This window comes from Saimiri boliviensis, chromosome 13, assembly GCF_048565385.1.
Source record: "Saimiri boliviensis isolate mSaiBol1 chromosome 13, mSaiBol1.pri, whole genome shotgun sequence".
Lineage (NCBI taxonomy): Eukaryota > Metazoa > Chordata > Mammalia > Primates > Cebidae > Saimiri > Saimiri boliviensis.
Window position 1 is genome coordinate 1,176,723 of NC_133461.1, and position 22,365 is coordinate 1,199,087.

Genomic DNA, 22,365 nt, shown 5'->3' on the forward strand with positions numbered 1-22,365 from the left:
AGCAAAGACCACAGCAGCTCCCCAGTGCCAGAAAGATAGATTCTGGAGTTTGACTGCAGTCAAGTTAGCTACCAGTTAAAACAGCACCAAACAAAAAAACAGTACTCTTCTGAAGAACATAACAGAATCCTGCCTCTCTACAATGAATCACTTAAAAAAAAATGAAGATGATCCAAATTTCTAAACATACAAAGAAACAAAACACAAGGTCCATACCCAAGAAAGAAAATCATCAGTGAAGGCTAGCCCTGAGATGCCCAAACATCAGAATTAAGAAATTAGAATTTCAGAGCAGCTTTAGAAGATCTTAAACAAAAACATGCTCCTAAAGAGTAAACAAGTAGAAAATCACAACAAAGAAAAAGTGTATTTAACAACAAACAATCATGGAAATTCCAAAATTGAAAAAATACAAAGTCTGCAATCAGTTATTTAGATGGGATTAACAGTAGCTTATAGACAATGGTGAATTTGAACCCGGGTCAAGAGATAATGACTCAAAGATGGCCGAATAGGAATGGCTCTGGAGTGCAGTTCTCAACAAGAACAATGCAGAGGGCGAGCGATCACCGCATTTCCAAATGAGTTTTCACTGCCCACAGACAAGGACATCCCAGGGCTGAAAAGTGTCACAAGTTTCCAGCATGGCTGCTTCAGCCGGAGCCACAGGTCAGTGCACAGAAACACACACAAATCTGGGCGGTTATTTCAACTGGCGCCTGGAATGCCCGGGAGACAGAGCCGCCCATTCAACTGAAAGGGAGGGGGCTGAGACAGGGAGCCAGGTGATCTGGCTCAGCAGGTACCACCCCTACAAAATAAACAATCTGATATGCTCTGGATTGAGAGTTTCACAGCAAGCACAGGTGGACCCAGGATGGTCCAGCTTGGTGGGGGAAGGGCATCCACCATTACTGAGCCAGTCTGCCAATAGCAAGGCAGTTCTAATGGTAGCGCTAAAAACAAGACCTCAAGGCAGTTCACACAGCAACCATGCAGAGCCTACAGCAGCTCAGCAACACCTCTGCTGGCAGACTGTGACTGGACTATCTCTGTGTGGGGCAGGGCATCTATGAAAAAAGGCAGCAGCACATCGGGAACTTAAAAATAAAGCCCAACCTTCCTAGGACAGAGCACCTGGGAAAAGAGGCACTTATAAGTTCCACTGCAGCAGACTTAAACGTACCTGCCCAGCAGGTCTGCATGGAACAACGGAGCTCCCAGCACAGCACTTGAGCTCCTATAAGGGATAGACTGTCTCCTCAAGCAGCTCCCCGACCCCCATATATCAAAAGAGATACTTCATAAAGCAGAGCTCAGGCTGACATCTGGCAGGTACCCTTCTGGAATGAAGATAACAGAAGGGGAAACTAGGAGCCCCTTACTGTTATGCAGCCCCCATGGGAAATCCCCAGGCAAGCAAGGTCTGGAGTGGACTTCCAGCAGTACTGCAGCAGAAGGGCCTGACTGTTAGAAGGAAAACTAAGAAAGAAATAGCTTCAATATCAATAAAAAGGATGTCCACTCAGAAACCCCATTCGAAAGTCACTAACTACAAAAACCGCAGGTAGATAAAGCCATGAAGATGGGAAGAAACCAGCACAAAAAGGATGAAAACACCGAAAACCAGAATGCTTCTCCTCCTCCAAGGATCACAACTCCTCAACAGCTAGGAAACAAAGCTGGATGGAGAAAGAATCTGATGAATGGACAGAAACAGGCTTCAGAAGGTTGATAATAACAAACTTCTCAGAGCTAAAAGAACATGTGCTAACCTAATGCAAAGAAACTAAGAACCCTGAAAAAAAGGTTAGATGAAATGCTAACTACAATAAACAGCTTAGAGAAAAATATAAACGACTTGATGGAGCTGAAAAACACAGCACAACAACTCTGCGAAGCCGAATCGACCAAGCAGAAGAAAGGATATCAAAGACTGAAGATCAACTCAATGAAGTAAAACAAGAAGGCAATATTAGAGAAAAAGAAAAAGAGTGAAAAGAAATGAACGAAGCCTCCAAGAAATATGGGATTATGTGAAAAGACCTAATCTACGTTTCATAGGTGTACCTGAATGTGACGGAGAGAATGAATCCAAGTTGGAAAACACTCTTCAAAATATTATCCAGGAGAACTTCCCCAACGTAGCAAGGCAGGCCACCATTCAAGACCAGGAAATACAGAGAACACCACAAAGATGTTCCTCAAGAAGAGCAACCCCAAGGCACATAATCATCAGATTCACTAGGGTTGAAATGAAGGAAAAAGTGCCAAGGGCAGCCAGAGACAAATGTCAGGTAACCAACAAAGGGAAGCCCATCAGACTCAACAGCAGATCTCTCAGCAGAAACCCACAAGCCAGAAGAGAGTGGGGGCCAATATTCAACGTCCTTAAAGAAAAGAACTTTCAACCTAGAATTTCATATCCAGCCAAACTAAGCTTCATAAGTGAAGGAGAAATAAATTCCTTTACAGACAAGCAATTTCTGAGAGACTTTGTCACCACCAGGCCTGCCTTACAAGAGCTTGTTCATGAAACAAGGAAAGGAACAACCAGTACCAGCCACTCCAAAAATGTATCAAATGGTAAAGAGCATCAACACAATGAATAAACTGCATCAACTAACTGGCAAAACATCCAGCTAGCATCAAAATGGCAGGATCAAATTCACACATAACAATATTAACCTTAAATGTAAATGGGCTAAATGCCCCAATCAAAAGACACAGATTGCCAAACTGGATAAAAAAGACCCATCAGTGTGCTGTATTCAGGAAACCCATCTCACGTGCAAGGACACACACAGGCTCAAAATAAAGGGATAGAGGAAGATTTATCAAGCAAACAGAGAGAAAAAAAAAAAAAAAAAAAGGCAGGAATTGCAATCCTACTGTCTGATAAAATGGACTTTAAACCAACAAAGATCAAAAGAGACAAAGAAGGACATTACATAATGGTAAAAAGATCAATGCAACAAGAAGAGCTAACTATTCTAAATATATATGCACCCGATACAGGAGCACCCAGATACATAAAGCAAGTTCTTAACAACCTACAAAGAGACTTAGACTCCCACACAATAACAGTGGGAGACTTCAACACTCCACTGTCAATATTAGAGAAATCAACGAGACAGAAAATCAACAAGGATATCCAGGACTCCACCTCAGATCTGGACCAAGTGGACCTAATAGACATCCACAGAAATCTCCACCCCAAAACCACAGAATATACATTCTTCTCAGCACCACACTGCACCTACTCCAAAACTGACCACATAATTAGAAGTAAATCACTCCTCAGCAAATGCAAAAGAACAGAAACCATAACAAACAGTCTTTCAGACCACAGGGCAATCAAATTAGAATTCAGGATTGAGAAACTAACTCAGAACAGCACAACTTCATGGAAACTGAACAACTGGCTCCTGAATGTCAACTGGATAAACAATGAAATGAAGGCAGAAATAAAGATGTTCTTCAAAATCAATGAGAATGAAGACAAAACATACCAGAATCTCAGGGACACATTTAAAGCAGTGTCTAGAGGAAAATTTATATCAATATATGCCCACATGAGAAGCAAGGAAGGATCTAAAATCGACACCCTATCATCAAAATTAAAAGAGCTAGAGGAGCAAGGTCAAAAAAACAATAAACCTAGCAGAAGACAAGAAATAACTAAGATCAGAGCAGAACTGAAGGAGACAGACACACACACACAAAAAGAAAAACCTTTCAAAAAAATCAATAAATCCATGAGCTGATTTCTTGAAAAGATCAACAAAATAGACTGCTAGTCAGATTAATAAAAAAGACAGAAGAATCAAATAGATGCAATAAAAAAAGATAAAGGGGACATTACCACTGATTCCACAGAAATACAAATTACCATCAGAGATTACTATAAACGACTCTATGCACATCAACAAGTAAACCTAGAATAAATGGATAAACTCCTGGACACTTGCACCCTCCCAAGCCTAAACCAGGAAGAAGTTGAAACCTTGAAGAGACCAATAATGAGGGCTGAGGTTGAGGGAGCAATTAATAGCCTAAAAACCAAAAAAAGTCCAAGTCCAGATGGGTTCACAGCCAAATTCTACAAGGCATACAAACAGGAGCTCGTATGATTCCCTCTGAAACTATTCCAAACAATCCAAAAACAGGGAATCCTCCCCCAATCATTTTATGAGACCAACATCATCCTGATACCAAACCGTGGCAGAGATGACTCAACAAGAAAAGAAAACATCAGGCCAATATCCATGGTGAACATAGATGCAAAAATCTTCAATAAAATACTGGCAAACCGATTGCAACAGCACATCAAAAAGCTCACGATCAAGTAGGCCTCATACAGGGGATGCAAGACTGGTTCAACATACACAAGTCTATAAACGTAATCCACCATGACATAAACAGAACCAAAGACAAAACCACGATTATCTCAATGGATGCAGAGAAGGCCTTCAACAAAATTCAATAGCCCTTTATGCTAAAAACTCTCTATAAACTAGGTATCCAAGGAACATATCTCAAAATAATAAAAGCTGTTTATGACAAACCTACAGCCATTATCATACTGAATGGGCAAAACCTGGAAGCATTCCCTTTGAAATCCGGCACTAGACAAGGATGCCCTCTCTCACCACTCCTATTCAATATATTATTCGAAGTTCTAGCCAGAGCAATGACGTAAGAAAAAAAAATGGTATTCAATTAGGAAGGGAGGAAGTCAAATTATCTCTATTTGCAGATGACATGATTGTATATTTAGAAGACCCTATCATCTCAGCTCAAAATCTGAAACTGATAAGCAACTTCAGCAAAGTCTCAGGATACAAAATCAATGTGCAGAAATCACAAGCATTCCTATACACCAATTAACAGACAATAAAGAGAGCCAAATCATGAGCAAACTCCCATTCACAATTGGTACAAAGAGAGTAAAATATCCAGGAATACAACTAACAAAGGATGTAAAGGACCTCTTCAAGGAGAACGACAAACCACTGCTCATGGAAATAAGAGAGGACACAAACAGGTGGAGAAACATTCCATGTTCATGGTTAGGAAGAATCACTATCATGAAAATGGCCATACTGCCCAAAGTAATTTACAGATTCAATGCTATCCCCATCAAGCTACCAACGACCTTCTTCACAGAACTGGAAAAAAACCACCTTAAACTTCATATGGAACCAAAAAAGAACTCGCATAGCCAAGACAATCCTAAGCAAAAAGAACAAAGCCGGAGGCATCATGCTACCTGACTTCAAACTATAGCGCAAGGCTACCGTAATCGAAACAGCATGGTACTGGTACCAAAACACAGATATAGACCAATGGAACAGAACAGAGGCCTTAGAGGCAATGCCACACATCTACAACCATCTGATCTTTGACAATCTTTACAAACACAAGCAATGGGGAAAGAAATCCCTATTTAATAAATGGTGTTGGGAAAACTGTCTAGACATGTGCAGAAAGCAGAAACTGGACCCCTTCCTGACACCTTACACTAAAATTAACTCCAGATGGATTAAAGACTTAAACATAAGACCTAACACCATAAAAACCCTAGAAGAAAACCTAGGCAAAACCATTCAGGACATAGGTGTAGGCAAGGACTTCATGACCAAAACACCAAAAGTACTGGCAACAAAAGCCAAAATAGACAAATGGGATCTAATTAAACTCCAGAGCTTCTGTACAGCAAAAGAAACAATCATTAGAGTGAACTGGCAGCCAACAGAATGGGAAAAAAATTTTTGCAGTTTACCCACCTAACAAAGGGCTAATATCCAGAATCTACAAAGAACTAAAACAGATTTACAAGAAGAAAAACAAACCCATTCAAAAATGAGTGAAGGATATGAACAGACACTTTTCAAAAGAAGACATACATGAGGCCAACAAACATGATAAAATGCTCATCATCACTGATCATTAGAGAAATGCAAATCAAAACCACATTAGGATACCGTCTCTTGCCAGTTAGAATGGCGATCATCAAAAAATCTGGAGACATCAGATGCTGGAGAGGATGTGGAGAAATAGGAATACTTTTACACTGTTGGTGGGAGTGTAAGTTAGTTCAACCATTGTGGAAGACAGCGTGGCAATTCCTCAAGGACCTAGAAATAGAAATTCCATTTGACCCAGCCATCCCATTACTGGGTATATACCCAAAGGATTATAAATCAGTCTGTTAGAAAGACACATGCACATGTATGTTCACTGCAGCACTGTTTACAATAGCAAAGACCTGAAACCAACCCAAATGCCCATATATTTGACTGGACAAGGAAATGTGGCACATATATACCATGGAATACTATGCAGCCATAAAAAATGATGAGTTTATGTCCTTGGCAGGGACATAGATGAATGTGGAAACCATCATTCTCAGCAAACTGACACAAGAACAGAAAATCAAACACCGCATGTTCTCAGGTGGGTGTTGAACCATGAGAACACATGGGCACAGGGAGGGGAGCATCATACACTGGGGTCTGTTGCGGGGAGGCACGGGAGGGACAGTGGGGGTGGGGAGGTTGGGGAGGGATAACATGGGGAGAAATGCCAGATACAGGTGGTAAGAGGATGAAGGCAACAAACCACAGTGCCATGTATGTACCTATGCAACAGTCCTGCATGATCTGCACATGTACCCCAGAACCGCGATTAAAAAGAGAGATAAAGATTCAAAGGACATAGGGAAAAAGTCATTTTGAACATGAACACAGTCAGAGAACCATGGGAATATCATGAAGTCTAACATTCATATAATGGGTTTAGAGTGAATGGACAGAGAGAGAATGAAAAAAGAAAAACTATCTGAAGAAATAATGACTAAAAATAGGCCAAATTTATTGTCAGCCAGAAATGTACAGATTCAGGAAGCCCAGAAATCCCTTTAACAGGTATATAAAATGTAAAAATATCAAAGTCAAATTGCTAAAAACCAAAAATAAAGAAAAAATATCTCAAAAATACCTAGAGAAAAAGAACACACAATACACGAAAAGAACTATCAAAATACCACAGATTTCTCATTATAAATAATGGAGTCTGAAGACAATGGAAGAAAATATTTAAAGTACAGGGAGGAGGGTGTGGAAGGCACACATTGTCAACCCAGAATTCTTGTCAACCCAGAATTCAATGTCCAGCAAAAACATTCTTTAAGAACACAGGAGAAAAAAAGACACTGTGAGATAAATAAAAGCAGAACTCCTTTCCAGCAGACATTCACTAGAGGAGTATCAGCAGAGGTCCTTCAAGCCAAAGGTAAACAGTATCAGGCAGAAATTCAGATCTTCAAGAAGGAGTGCTATGGAACAAAAATGGTAAATATCTAAGTAAAATATGTTTTAAACCCCAAATCCTATTTTTAATCCTAATTCCCTTCAAATATAAATAAAATGGGCCAGGTACAGTGGTTCACGCCTGTAAATCCCAGCACTTTGGGAGCCCAAGGCAGGTGGATCACATGAGGCCAAGAGTTTGAGAACAGCCTGGTCCTCATAGAAAAACCCTGTCTCTACTAAAAATACAAAAATTAGCCACGCAAGCTGGTGCACGCCTGATTGAACCTGGGAAGCAGAGGCTGCAGTGAGCCACCATCATGTCACTGCACTGCAGCCTGGGAGATGGAGCAAAACTCTACCTCGAAAGAAAAATCGTGTGTGTGTGTGTGTGTGTGTGTGTGTGTGTGTGTGTGTAAGTAAATACAATGGGCTGGAACAGTTTATAACGCATATATATAATACATATTAAAAAGCACAGTGAGCTCCTGAACATGGGTTGGAACTGTGCAGGTCCACTTATACATGAATTTTTTTCAGTAAATAGAAAACTTTCTGGAGATTTCTTGATAATTTGAAAAAACTTGAAGATACAGCACGTAGCCTAGAATTTTTAAAATGTTTAAAGTTACGTAAAACAAGAGAACCTAAAATATAGAAGTAGTCTATTGTATCATTTACTACTATAAAATACACACAAATGTATTACAAAAAGTTAAAAGTAAAATAAAACTTGAAACACACAGGACATGACACCATCTGCAGCCGAGAGACATGCAAACGATCCTGAAGACAAAGTATTAAACCCTAGCTGCCCAGAACTAACAGCAGTGCTCACTGTGATCCTGGAATCGCGTCACAGCCCCTCCCGCTGCTGCGGTGAGTGCTCGCACTCGGGAGGATCCGCGGGCGAGGCCTCTGCGTGAGCAGTGCTCCGCTCCAGTTCCGTGTACATCACAGTAGTCACTGCTCCGTCACAGTGCTCACATATTTTCCTTTGTGTTCAGCATAATACCATGGCGTGAACCTTGAATAACACCACGGGACCCATAAGAAGTGCCTCTAGTGATGCTGGAAATGTTCCCAAAAAGTAGACAAAAGTCATGACACTACAAGAAAAAGCTGAATTGCTTAGTGGTGGATTAAAGTCGGCAGCTGTGGCTGCCCACCATTACAGACCCAGTTCACCTTGCGAACAGGTGATATCAACTTGTGCTATCAATAAATACAGTATTGTACTATAAATGTATTACCTCTTCTGCATGATTTTCTTAATATTTTCTTTTCTCTAGCTTATTTTGTGAAAGGATACAGTATATGATACACATGACATTCAAAATATGTGCGAACTGTTTAGGTAATCGGCAAGGTTTCCAGTGAGCTGTAAGTTACCAACGGTTAAATTTGGGGGGAGTTAAAAGTTGACACATAGATTTTTGACTGTGTGGGGGACTGACATGCTTGACCCCCGTGTTGCTCAGGGGGACCCTATAGTATAAAGGCTAAGTGGTGGAATTAGGTCTATTCAAGGACAAAATTCTTGTATTTTACAGGAAGTGGTACAAACTTCATTTATCACAATATACTTTTAGTTAAAGGCATATTGTAACTAGTTAAAAACTCTAAAGACATATTTTAGTTAAAAGCATATTGCAAACTAAAAAGTGCTAAAAAGTCAAGAAATAAAATAGTATTCTAAAAATATTCAATTAAGCCAAAATTGAAGAAAGGTCTAAAGGAAGACTTGAGAAACTGAGGTTCACTTAAAGGCCTTAAGGGCCAACACAAAGAAAACAACAGAGAAACATGAGAAGAGGAAACCACTCATCTCCTGAGATCCCTGAAGAGCGCACTTCCAGAAGACCAGTTGAAAGCTCTGAAATAATTACTCTTAAGAGGACTGCTTCTCCACTGCAATTATAGGCAAAATGAGGAAACAGAGGTAATGTTCTTAATTTATCAATGGGATATTGAAGGAATTTCCATTTGACAGAATCCTTTTTCCATGTAAGGTAGGACAAACTGGTCTTACTGGTGAAGGAAAGACAGTCGGATCAGAAATCAAAGGGAAGTGGAAAAGCACTGCCATCTCTAAGAGGAACACAGTTGATTACAACTTTTAATAAGGATGACAGAGAGCACTGAGGGCCAAGCTAAAACTGGTAACCATCAATTTGTGTTTCCCAACCTTGGCCTGTATTCTGAAAGATGTGGAACAATTCATTTTCCACTCTTAATTTCTAAGAGTTTTTATTTTCCACATGATCCTTTTTCATAGCTTGTTTTATTTAGGTTGCTAGTAACATCCTCTCAGATTTCTTAAAGTATATTAGACATGGGAACTCATTCTCTTCTGTTCCTGGAACAGCTACTTTCTCTGGGCTTGGCTTTGAGGAAGTATCAGGCTTTCTCTCTCCTGCTGATTCTACACATGCATTCCAATGACCCTTTTGGAAAAGGGGCAGCATGGCCAAAGGGCATCCTCATGTGTTCTACACAGGAGTCTTGCCTGCCAGATTTCTTCTTAAAGGGACTGGAGAGAGTTGTATGTCTCGGTCAACAAATTAAAAAAAAAAATCTTTAACAGAGAAGATTCGATCATCTAGAATTGATATAGCATCTTTCAGTTCTAGAAGACGTATTTACTATTTTTCTGTTGGCATTTCATTCATTTTCTATTTTAATCTATGTAAGTCATTAACATACAAATTTGTAAATTGCTTAGAGTTCCTTGAAGAATGCATGTGAAATCACTGATGCTAGCAAAACAGGAAATTATAACGGCAGTTCTAAAGGGAGCACCCTGTTCTCAGGGCAGCACAGTCCCCTGAGAACTGCCGGGATGGTTTGGTGCACTCCATTAAGCAGCAGCACGGGGGAGTCGGACACTCAGCAGAAAACAAAGTGAAGCAATGACTCGGCAGTGACCATCTTCCACCTTCCTTCCCATTTCCTTTCAAAAATAGAACTTTGAAGCTTTAGATGGGTAGGTCGCTTCCCAAGTAAAGAATCTATTTCTCAGCCTTCTTTGTAGCCGCCTAGGACCAGGTGACAGATTCTGGCCAGCAGAACATGCAAAAGGGCATGAGCCCCTTTGGGTCCAAGTCCTCAAGAGGCCCTTCCTTCCCCTCCCGTGCGGGGCCAGTATAGAGGTGGGACAGCCACCGGAACCACCTATGAGAGATGACAGAGCTGCCCTAACAGCCTTGGACCACCCGCCTGAGCTACTGTGAGGGTGAAAAATTGTTTTGATTTAAGGTGTGTCAGTCCTGTTTCGGTACAGGACACAGAAGCCATCCTGGACCACGGACCAGAAAGTGATTTCATACAAAGAATGAGATGCTTCCAAAATTAGTGAAAGGAGGAAGCTCATGACTGATGCTCCAAAGCTACTCTCAGAATGTCACCAAAATAGCCATCCAAGGGCGGCACCATGGCAAGGATCACAGCTGAGACACATGGTTTGGAAACCACCACTAGACAGTGGGCTCCCACCTAAGCCTTAGAGCTGGAGAGCAGGAGCAGGAGCTCACACCCCCAGGAATACTGCCCACAGAGAACACACTGGCAAAAAGATACCTCCTCCTCACTCCTGCCCTACAAGCTCTGTGAAAGTACATTCAAGGTAAAAGCGAATTCACATACCTTTCAAGAAACTAAAAAGTGCCTGCAGGTTAGTTTTCAAATTTCTAAAGAACGGAGGCTGCAGAAAGGGTGGACTAACGGCTGAACATACCAGTTTACCACAGTGCAACTGTTACAGTAGCTTAGACTATGTATTAACTAATAATAGCAAAAATTTATTTTTGGGTTAAGCTAGTTTACACAAAAAGAAATATTCTCTAGTAACTTGAGAATTACGAAACTTGTACTAGAATGTTTAATAAGCAGTCAAATGATTCCTAGGGATAAGGTAAGTTTGAGAATCATTCATCATTTAAATATTACACTGTCAGTAATTTTGAAAACATGAAACTTTCATACATCAAACTACGTTTTGATACGTGAAAATAAAAAACAAGCTGGCAAGCTCATTTCTACACACACATCAGCATTTAGAGGAATGCATTTCATCTAGTGTAGTAGACATCAAATGACTGAATAATGGCACAATAATGAGAATGTCATTGGAAGCTTTTCATGATAATTTAAAAATCATTCTGAAGTTTTCAATAATGTAGGAAAGCCTCTGCTGTTAGGTCAAGGGCAACATTTGTTCACATTACTTAAAGGTCATTAAAATACATCCTTAATCATAACATGTGGTTCATTACAAATAAAATTGCCTTTCGTTCAATAAAACTAATTAAATGTAAATGGTATTGTTTACTGCTATATGGATCTTCTGAAATAAATCAGCATGTCATGATTTATTGAAAATTACTGTGGCCTTGTGGTTGTTAATAAATTTGTTTGATTGCAAAAGCCAGAAACATATTTCCCAAATGTCTACGATGCCTGAAAACTGTGCCTCCAGACAGCGAGGAAGCCACGAGAAACTGCACCTGGCATTACAGGATCTGCAGCACAGCTATTATTACATGACTCTTCCAAGTCTTAATTCTCTGATCATATTAAGTACTTTGAGAATACAACAGAACTGAAAAAGGTGGTTCTTGGCTGTGTCCTCAGCACATCCAGAGGAGTTCTTAGACTCTAAGTTTCCTTAGCCTGGCTGTCACCATGGACACAGTTTGATGTGACACAAATGGGGATACACCAAACAGCTCACGACACAGAAGAGCCCTCAGGTCTACACCACGAGAGACACAAATGTCAGGATGAGGGACGATCATGGGCATATGCTATTACATGAAAAACTAAATTGCCTTGCCCGTATCCATAATGAAATCAGAGCTTTCTTCTTCATGGAAAGAAAGATCTATACCTAATATGCCAAGTTATATGAAGCTACAATTTAAAATTGATTAATGAATCAGATATTCAATCGAACTTCCTTTTTTCCTAGGATATATTGCTTTTTGGTGGTGTGGTCATATCAAAAATTAAAATGTTTTCATTTACCATATAGTTATATCACTGAAATTCTTAATCAGACTCTCTATCAAAGTATACTGGCTACAAACATTTAAAAGTTGCATTGTATGAATTAATTCTGTAAATATTTTTGAATTTATATATGTGCGTATACATCTGACACTAATAAAAATAAAGCATTCTTATAATACTGAAGACAATGTCACTTCCTGTAATGACCACAAAGAACATTGCTCAAAGTTATACATAACAGTATGAAAAATTGTGAACTATTTCATTAAGGTGTAATTTACATGCAATAGACTGCACATATTTAAAGCGTAAAATTTTGTTTTGATAGATGTATATGCCTGTGACCATCACCACCTCAAGATACTGAACATTTCCATTACTCACAAAAGTATCCCTGTGCTCCCTTGCGGCTCACCAATCCCAGCACTCCTAACCCTCCTAACCTCTACCACCTGCTGATCACTTGTACAGAATTTTATATTAATGGAATCATATACCAATACTCTTGCTTGGTTGTTTTTTTTGTTTTTTTGTTTTTTTTGGCTTTTTTATTTTCAGACAAATTCTTTGTAATATAGTGTTTTGATTTGTATTTTCTTTTCTACACTTAGCAAAATTAAATCTGGTACAAAATTATCATTTAGTGTGACTTGCTCCCAAGCTGCCTACTGCCAGTGACCCTAAAATTCTTGGAAGGTTCTTCAGGAGGAAGACAGAGGGTGAGGCTTTCGTGCAAGTGCTACAGCAAACCAAAATCTCCTCCAGTCTGAAGGACTCACAGTGTTCCCACTTCAGTTCTAGGGAGATTACTTAAGGATGTGCACAAGAGAGAAGAAAAGGTCACGGGGAGGAAATACAGAACCAAGAAGCAGCAGCACTCACCCAGCAATCAGTTCCAATCACACTGCAAAGTCAGTGTGCTGCAAGAAGGGCTCCATGACAAAACATGCCTTAATAAATAGCATGAGACTAGTAAACTAGATGTCAAGTAATAAGGTAATGGAACAGACTTATTTCACAACAGAAAATAAAGAAAAGCAAGTTGAAAACACTGAGAAGCAGAGCGAGGATGGGAAAGGGCTAAGGGAAATGATGACACAGAAAATGCAAGCCAGAGTGAGGCATGATTCTGCTCAGCTCATGACATGTAATTAAAAAAAAAAAAGAAGAATCTACCTTAAGCTTAACTCTAAAACAACTATTTAGCCACACATACTAAGTGACATGATTCAACTTCCCTCTCCTAGGTCTTTGTGCATCAGATGGAACTGTAGGGAATAATATTTTAATAATTATAATATTGTAAGTGTAAATTACTCGGCTCTCACTTTTAGATTCCAGCTACCGACAAACATTTAAAAAATGATAAATGAACACTGGGGGGCAAACAGCCTCTGGCACAAGACAAAACCTATAAATGCATAAAGGGAAACATACAATTTAATAAAAGAAAACATATAAATATTTGCCTAAATAAAATTTGAAATATTTATAAGGCAAAGATATTGTAAGGGCAGAAGTTAAGAAACAGATTGAAGAATACATTTGTAACACATACTGGGCAAAGTTATGGAAAAACAGACACGTTCATACTCTGACGCTGAGAAATTAGAATTGTATAACCATTTGGGGGCAATATTAAATTTGTGCAAAAACAAAAAACTAACAAAAAGTTCTTCACTAAATGGTACTGATACAATTGACTAACAGTTCTCGTGTGTGTTTTAACTTTAATTAAACTAAAAAAAAAAATCGGTAGGGGACGGTGGCTCACATCTGCCATCCTAGCATTTTGGGAAGCCGAGGTGAGCAAATTACCGGAGGTCAGGAGTTTGACACTAGCCTGGCCAACACGGTGAAACCCCGTCTCTACTAAAAATACAAAAAATTAGCTGGGCATGGTGGCACGTGCTTGTAATCCCAGCTACTCAGGAGGCTGAGGCAGGAGAATTGCCTGAACCCAGGAGGCGGAGATTGCAGTGAGCCAAGATTGCACCATTGCACTCCAGCCTGGGTAACAAGAGTGAAACGCCGCCTCAAAAAAAAAAAAACCACACAGTAGAAAAATAAAGCAGATTAACATGAACAGACTTAGAAAGTAAAAATATGAGAAATACATTTTCTTAAATAAGAATTATCTTCAACCTCGCACATAAAAAATTAAACAAATGGGATACCATGTTTACAGTTATTAGATTGAAAAACAGTGAAAGATTAATTGATTAATTAATATGCAGTAGATGTTATAAATGACATAGTCTTCTGAAGAGCATCTTGGCCAAATAATCAAAATTCGTGGAATATGCTTATTTTTTTAATCTAGAATTTCAAAATGATAACTTTTAAATTCATCAATATCAGGCCAGTTACTGAAGCCATAATTTATCAGAAACTATGCACCTAGTAAAATACTTGCAAGCATACACAATTTCTAATATATGACCCATAGCATATTGTTGAGTAAATTATTCTACTGGAAAAAAATCATAGTATATAGAATTATGCAACCATGCAAGAATGTGGCCAGGGGAAGGTACTGTCAGAAAAGATTTATACCAAAATATTAACGAAAGCCAATGCAGACTGGCAAGTGAAGAAAGTGTTTTTTTTTTTTTTTCTATTTTGTGATTTATGTACGATGTTCAATGCACACATTACTATTAGAATCAGGAATCAAAATTGACATTCACCTGTTTCTTGAAGGAATGCCCCTAAGGAGAGGGCAGGAACACGTGAAGGTGGCAGAAAGGCAGGCACCAGCCTCTGGGGGCAGTCACAGTCCTGGGGAACCCAGACCTCCCAGCAGGTAGATGCCCCACCCACAAGCTAATTCTTAGTCTACAAATACCTGCTAAATTATTTTAGTTTAATTATAATTTGAAATATCATGTAGTTTCTTTCATCCACAAGGAACTTAGTATTTTTCATTAAAAATTAATCAAGGACTTCTACAAGCCATGTTGTGGTAACTAATATGAGACTTGCCCTCCCACGAAAACAACCGGAAAATGGACACCACTTATAAAATACCTGTTTTCAGACATTAGATACAGTGACCTCAAAGAAAAGAGAATGCCATGTGCCCCACATGCACCCAGGTGAAGAAGATTTACCACTTTGTATGGCAGACGCCAGGTGGAGGGAGGCAGCTGTTCCGAATTTAGGAGACTGAGACCAGAATTCAGGGAAATTGACAACTAGCATCTGCAAAATACTGAAAAGGGGCAAGGAAGACAAAGAACTGCAGCAATAGGAAAGTATCCACCTGAGCATACTGAAAGTGAGCAGGCACAGCATTCAGGCTAAGAATATGTCTATCCAGGCAAAGGAGAGCCACAGAGCTCCAACTTGAGCCACTGGCAAGATTACACAGAGTTGGAGAGAGATGAGTTTTGACTAGCCAGAGTTCAGAGGCACTGCTGAACCAGCAAGGATTTCAGGAGACATCAGAAGGATCCCAGCAGGATCAAGCTCTAGGAATAAGATTAAATAGCATTACAGTAAAGGAGCCTCTATGCCTCTCTAACAAAGTTTAAGAACAAGCCTTGAAAACGTCAAGTTGACCCACAACTGGCTGAACTAATTTAATAAATATCAAGATGCTTTAAAAACAGAAATGAAAATCTCAGACATTAATTATAACACTTATATACTCAGCATACAATAAAAAATTACCAGACATGGAAAGAAGCAGGAAAGTATGCGCCTATCATAAGGGCCAAAAATTTTAAATAGGAATATGCCCAAAAGTGACAGTGATAACGAAGTTAGCAGACATGGAATTAAGCATTATAAACTGTTAAAATAGTCCAGTGAAGCCATTATATATTAGGAAAGAACAAAACACTTATTTACACAACAAAAATGAGAGAAATGTGTGGAACATCCAGAGATTACCACACTTGCACAACAAAATGCACTGGGTGGGCTTCAGAGAGGACTAGACACTGAAAAAGATAAACGTCAGTGAATTCAGTAACAGAGCAACAGAAACTACCAAAATTGAGTCACAGAAGGAAAAGAAAAAGGCTGAGAAAAAAAGAGTAAGAGACCTTCAGTGGCATGTGGGAATCTAACTACCTGATATTCCCACTGAAGCTCTTGCTCTTTTCTTCTGGGTCTTTTTTTTGAGATGAGTAGTTAGACTAATTTCCCTGATATCAGTAGCTAGACTAATTCTGTTGTTCATGTCCCATTTAGAGGTTTGGGCAGAGGGAAGATTAAAAAAAAAAAAAAAAAAAAAAAGGGCTGAAAATCCTGAAAACAGATGAAAGTCATGAAACTCTGGATACAAGAAGCCTAACAAACCCAAGCAAGACAAATGAAAACACATCATACTTAAATTCCTGAAGGCAGAAAAAGAAGCAGGGGATAAAGAGGCCTGCAGGCATCTTTTCAGGACTATGGATGCCATAAGATAAAGGAAAAGCTCGGAAAGGCAGAGATAAAAAAGAAAGACTGTCAAATGAAAACTTCAAAACAGCTTTCAAAACTGAAGGCAAAAGAGGCCCTGAGCAACGGCTCACACCCGTAATTGCGGCACTTTGGGAAGCTGAGGTGGGTGGATCACCTGAGGTCGCTAGTTCAAGACCAGCCAGGCCAACATGGTGAAACCCCATCCCTAAACAAAATAAATAAATAAATAAAATTTTTAAAGTACAAAAATTAGCCAGGCATGGTGGTACGTGCCTGCAATCCCAGCTACTCAGGATGCTGAGGCAGAAGAATTGCTTTAACTCAGGAGGCAGAGGCTGCAGTGACTTAAGATGGGGTCATTGCACTTCAGCCTCTACGACAGAACGAGATTCTGTCTCAGAAACAAAGAAAAAGGCAAAATGAAGACAATTTTCAAACAAACAAAAATTGACACAATCTCTAGCAGATTTCACTACAAGAAATGTTGTAAGAAGTTCTTAGAACTAAAGAAAAATGGCAGTAAATGAAACTTGGATCAACACACAAGAGAAGTCCCAGAACAGGTAAGCACATGGGTAAATGGAAAAGATTGTTTTCATTTTTTACTCTCTTTAAAATATGCTTGACAACTTCAAACAAAAAACAGTAATGCACTATGAGGCTGATAATATGTAGAAGTAAGATAAATGACACAAATACAAAGCATGGGAAGGAAGGCATGTCAGACTGTGTTAAGACTCCTACATAGTAAGTAACATGGAGAAAGACTGTGGTAAGTTAAAAACATATATTGGAAACATGATAATGACACAAAACAGAACTAATACACATAGCTAATTAGCCGACAATGGTGATGAAATGGAAATACAACACAACACCCAAAGATGAAGAAAAGAAACAAAGAAATGGGTGAGTAGAACATAAAGAGTAAAATACCTGACTTCAGCTCAACCATGTTAATGATTACAGTAAAGGTACACAAGAAAATGCAGCAATTCTCAGAGTGAAAAAGCAGTACCTACTTTTATTACATTAAGAAACACACTTTAAATTCAAAGAAATATATATGAAAACATAAAATGATGGAAAAAATACACCATGTAAATGCTAACTTTAAAAAAGCTGGAATTACTATAATAGTAAAGAACAAAATAGATGTCTCAACAAAGAATACTACCAGGAATGATGAAAAAGGGACAAGTCAAGAAAATACAGTAATTGTGCATGCATATGAACCCCAAAACAGTGCTTCAATATACATAAGAAAACTAACAGAGCCAAAAGGAGAAATAGTTAAATCTACAAAAAGTATGGGATCTTAAAATTCTTCTTCAGTAATTAAGAGAAAAAATGGTAGAAAAAATTTTTTAAAATAACAGTTTCCATTAGCTTGACCTAATGAACATTTACAGAACATCCAGACAACAGGAGATCAAACATTATTTTTAAGCTCACATGGAATACTGACCCAGACAGTTCCTATCCTGGGCCACATCACAAGTTTCAATACATATGAAAGGACTGAAATAGAACAGTATGTTCCGTGACCATAAGAGAATTAAATAACAGTAAATTACAAGACACTGGGAAAATCCCCAACTATTTGGCAAATAAATATGTATTTCCAAATAATCAAGGGATGAAAAGAAGAAATCATGAAAGAAATAGAAAATATTTTTAATTAAATAACAAAAATGCAGAATATCAAAATTTGCGTGACACAGGTAAATACTGCTTGGAAAGACGTTTACAGCTCTAAAAGTTTATAAACAGAAAATAGTAAGGTATAAAATCAAAGGTCTAACTTCCACCTTACGAAGGAAGAAACAAAAATAGTATTATACATAAACTATGTAGAATGAAGCAAATAAAATCCGAGCAGAAATTAACACGGAAAATGAACAAACAATAAAGATAATCAACGAAACCAAAAACAAGTTCTTTGACATGATCAATAAAATCATGGATATAAACTACCAATATTGGGAGTGAAAGAAGGAATCCTAGAAGAGCTAAAAAATAATAATAGAATATTATAAACTTTATGTCATTAATGTTGTCAACTTACATAAAATGAACTAATTCTCTGAAAAACACAAATTTTCAATGAACAGAAAATCTGATTAACTCTATACCAAAGAAATTCAATTCACAATCAAATGTTTTCCCACTAAGTAAATTCTTGGATCAGATAGTTCCAAAAGTGAATTTGTTCAACACTTTTAAAAAATAAATAATATCAATTTTATGCCAACTGTTTTAAAACTTAAAGGAGGTAAAAAGACTCCCCAATTCTTTATAAGGCCGGCTTGCCCCTAGATATCCAACCAAAGACATTAAACAAAGGCAATACAGATCCCTATCTTTCATGAACATCAGCACAAAACATCCTTAACAAAATATCAGCAGATCAAATACTGTGACATAATCAAAAGACACTCAGTATAACTAGGTGAGGTTTATGCCAATAACACAAGGTTGGTGTAACAAATAATGAAGTCAGACCACATACCATCATATTAATAGATAAAGGAGAAAATCCACACGATCATCCCTACAGATACAGAAAAGATTTGGAAAAATCTAACACCCATTCAGGATAAGACTTCTCAGCAGTCTAGGACTAGAAAGACCTTCCTCACCCTGACTGGGACTCCCTGAACAAGCTGCAGGTGGCATCAGACGTGAAGGCAGAATGGTTCTGCTCCGAGACTGTCAACAGGACACATCACCAAAGAGGACAGGCAGATGGCAAACAAGCAGGAGAAACAATGTTGAGCACAACTGGCCACCTCAGAAACGCAGGCTGAAGCCACAGGCAGACAGCACTGCACACCGTCAGATGACTGCAATAAAAACTGGTGACAACATTGAAGGTGGCAAGGACAGAGAAACTGGGTCACTCATCCGGTGCTGGTGAGGACATGATACGGCACAGCCACTCTGGAAAAGTCGGGCAGCTCCCCTGAAAGCCACACTGTGTGACCCAGGAACTGCCTCATACACACCCTCAGGGGAGGAGGTGCTCTCCCCGGCATCTGACTTCATGATTTAGCAGCTACCTCATTGGCTCTACCCACCGCAAAGCAGGTAAAAGGCAGCTGTCAACAGCCGAACTTCTCCAACCTGCTCATCTGTTGGTACAGAAGAATCTACCTTCCTTCATTCACCGATCATGAAAAAATGTAAGCTGTAATAACTCTAAACATATAAATTATTCATAGTATCCTACAGAATTTACGTAAACAATCATAGAACACTGGAAATCAAAATCTCATGAAAACAAATCATCTGAGTAGCACTCAAGCACTCACTGCCTGGCTTTGACTGAGAAGCCTGACCCAGAGAAGCAGCTTGGACAATTTTCAAACAGAGCCTCTGACCTGAAGGCCAATGAAGCCCATGTGATGTACAGAGAGAAAATAGGGGGAAAAACATTTCTATGTGCCTAACAAGGAGAAAATTAAAAACAGGATATTCATTTGAGAATATCTGGTACTACTGATTTGAAAGATTCTACACACATGAGCATGAATATACTTTTTAACTGGCAAACATCAATACAAAATCACAAAGAAGAGGGGCAAACAGCCAAATAAAAACTAAACGTTTCTGGCTGGGAGTGGTGGCTCACACCTGTAATCCCAGCACTTTGAAAGACCAAAGTGAGAAGACTGCTTGAGGCCAGGAGTTCAAGACCAGCCTGGGCAACACAGCAAGACCGCTCCCCTACCATCTCTACAAAAAAAAAAAAAAAAAAATTAAAGATTAGCTGGGCATTGGTGGTATGCACCTGTACTCTCATCTACTCAGAAGGCTGCAGAGAGAGTATCACTTGAGCCCAGGAGCTTTAGGTTGCAGTGAGCTATAATCATATTACTATACTTCAGCCTGGGCAACAGAGTGACAACCTGTCATTTAAAAAACAAAATAAATTGAAAAAGAAAAATGACATTAAGAGCAGGAGGAGGAGGAGGAACAGTAGGAGGGGTCAAGAAGGGGCAGGAAGGGGCAGGAAGGGGAGGAAGGTGAGAAAGAGAAAGAAAACCTAAGTGTCAAAAGGAAGATTCAAAACTACCTAAAACTGATTATGTGCTAAGACATCGCAGAAATTATTTTGGCATAATTTTGTGAATTGCCTTCATAAGGAATAAAGGAATTATAAAACATTCTCAGTGCATTAAATAAAATAGCTTGCATAAACAGAAATATACATGAAACCTAGAAACCACCACTAAAAATAAGAGGATGGAGAAGTCTCAATGCTGCTCACCCCGAGAGCCGGCAGCCGTTGTGTGCAGCTCACCGCCACCTTCAGCTTCCAGTCAGTTTCACCATCTAGTTGATCAGTTCGAATAAAACACGAACCTTGGAAGTAGAGAATAAAAACTTACCACTTGTGAATTGTGTTACAGAAGGTTTTTCCTGAGCTACAGGTGCCATCAAAGAATAATTCCAGGGCACAGTAGGACAAAGAAATAACAATCTAGACATTCCCAGGAAGAAAAATCCTTAAAACCCTTTATTTTACACAATGTTCCTTGATTCACAAAATAAGTTTGATGAAAAGATGTAGGCCATTAAAATTTTTATTTAATCACTTATTTCCTGTTTGCTGTTCTTGCCTATTAAGGTTTAACATTAATCACTCTTCCATTTTTGAAAAACTACATTCAATGTTATGTTTTGATAATAACAAAATAACAAATACACAAAAATATCGAAGAATGTGTGATATTATCTTGCTAATATCAGATTTACCATCATAAAAAACATTCAATCATAAAAGCACAGCTACAATGCTAAGACCCAGGTAAGCGCTGCCATATGCCCACAAGCCTGTCCAGTCTCAAACACAGTAAGACACTCTCTCAGGAAAACCCACTCCTCTTTGGCCACGCTGTCATCCTACTTCTCAGAACCTATTCTAATGACAAAAGAGCAAAAGAACAGAATGAAAAACACACAAGATTGCTCCTTCCAGCATTATTTCTAATAACAGAAGACTGTTATGAAACAAAGGGGAGCAAACAGAGTACTAGCTGAATACAACAGAGCACATGCGCCAATAAAGAAAGTAAAGCAAACAAGATGACCGCAATACACTGTCATGGAAAGACGTCTAGGATGTAGACTGTGAAATGAAGGAAGCGAGGTGCAGCACACTCCAAGTAGAAAAATACATTATAGCTAAGAACAAGGGAGGGAAGAGAGGGAATTCACGTGTCTTCATACATCTCTCTATGCATGTATCACTTGTATTTGTGGATATGTGCCCATGTGTGTATCTGTGTGCGCATGTGTGTGCACGCATGGCTAACCTGTGTGTGCTGTGTGTGTGCCATCATATCTGTGTGCACATGCATGTATATATGTATTTGTGTGTGCATGCATGTGTACATGGGTATCTGTGTATAACATGCATATATAACTGTGAACAAGTACCTGAGGATCTTTGTGTTTCTGTGTGCATATTGGTGTGTGAACATATCTGTGTGCACAAGTGTGTACCTATGTCTGCATGCACACATATCTGTGTACGTGAAGGACGTGAGGGCATGAAAATCTGTGTTCCTATGTGTGTACATCTCTGTGTAAGTGTGTGTGTGTGTACAGATGCTTCTGT

General features: G+C 38.9%; 1 protein-coding gene across 5 annotated transcripts in view; it reads right to left on the reverse strand.

Annotated features, from left to right (window-relative positions):
* Window positions 1-22,365, reverse strand: part of ATP9B (ATPase phospholipid transporting 9B (putative)) — a 277,165-nt gene that overhangs the window by 164,504 nt on the left and 90,296 nt on the right. For all 5 annotated transcript variants that reach the window (XM_074383227.1, XM_074383229.1, XM_074383230.1 and 2 more), the window contains one exon: window positions 21,013-21,107. In XM_074383227.1, the coding sequence (XP_074239328.1) occupies window positions 21,013-21,107 (95 nt within the window). The remainder of the gene's footprint in view (window positions 1-21,012; window positions 21,108-22,365) is intronic.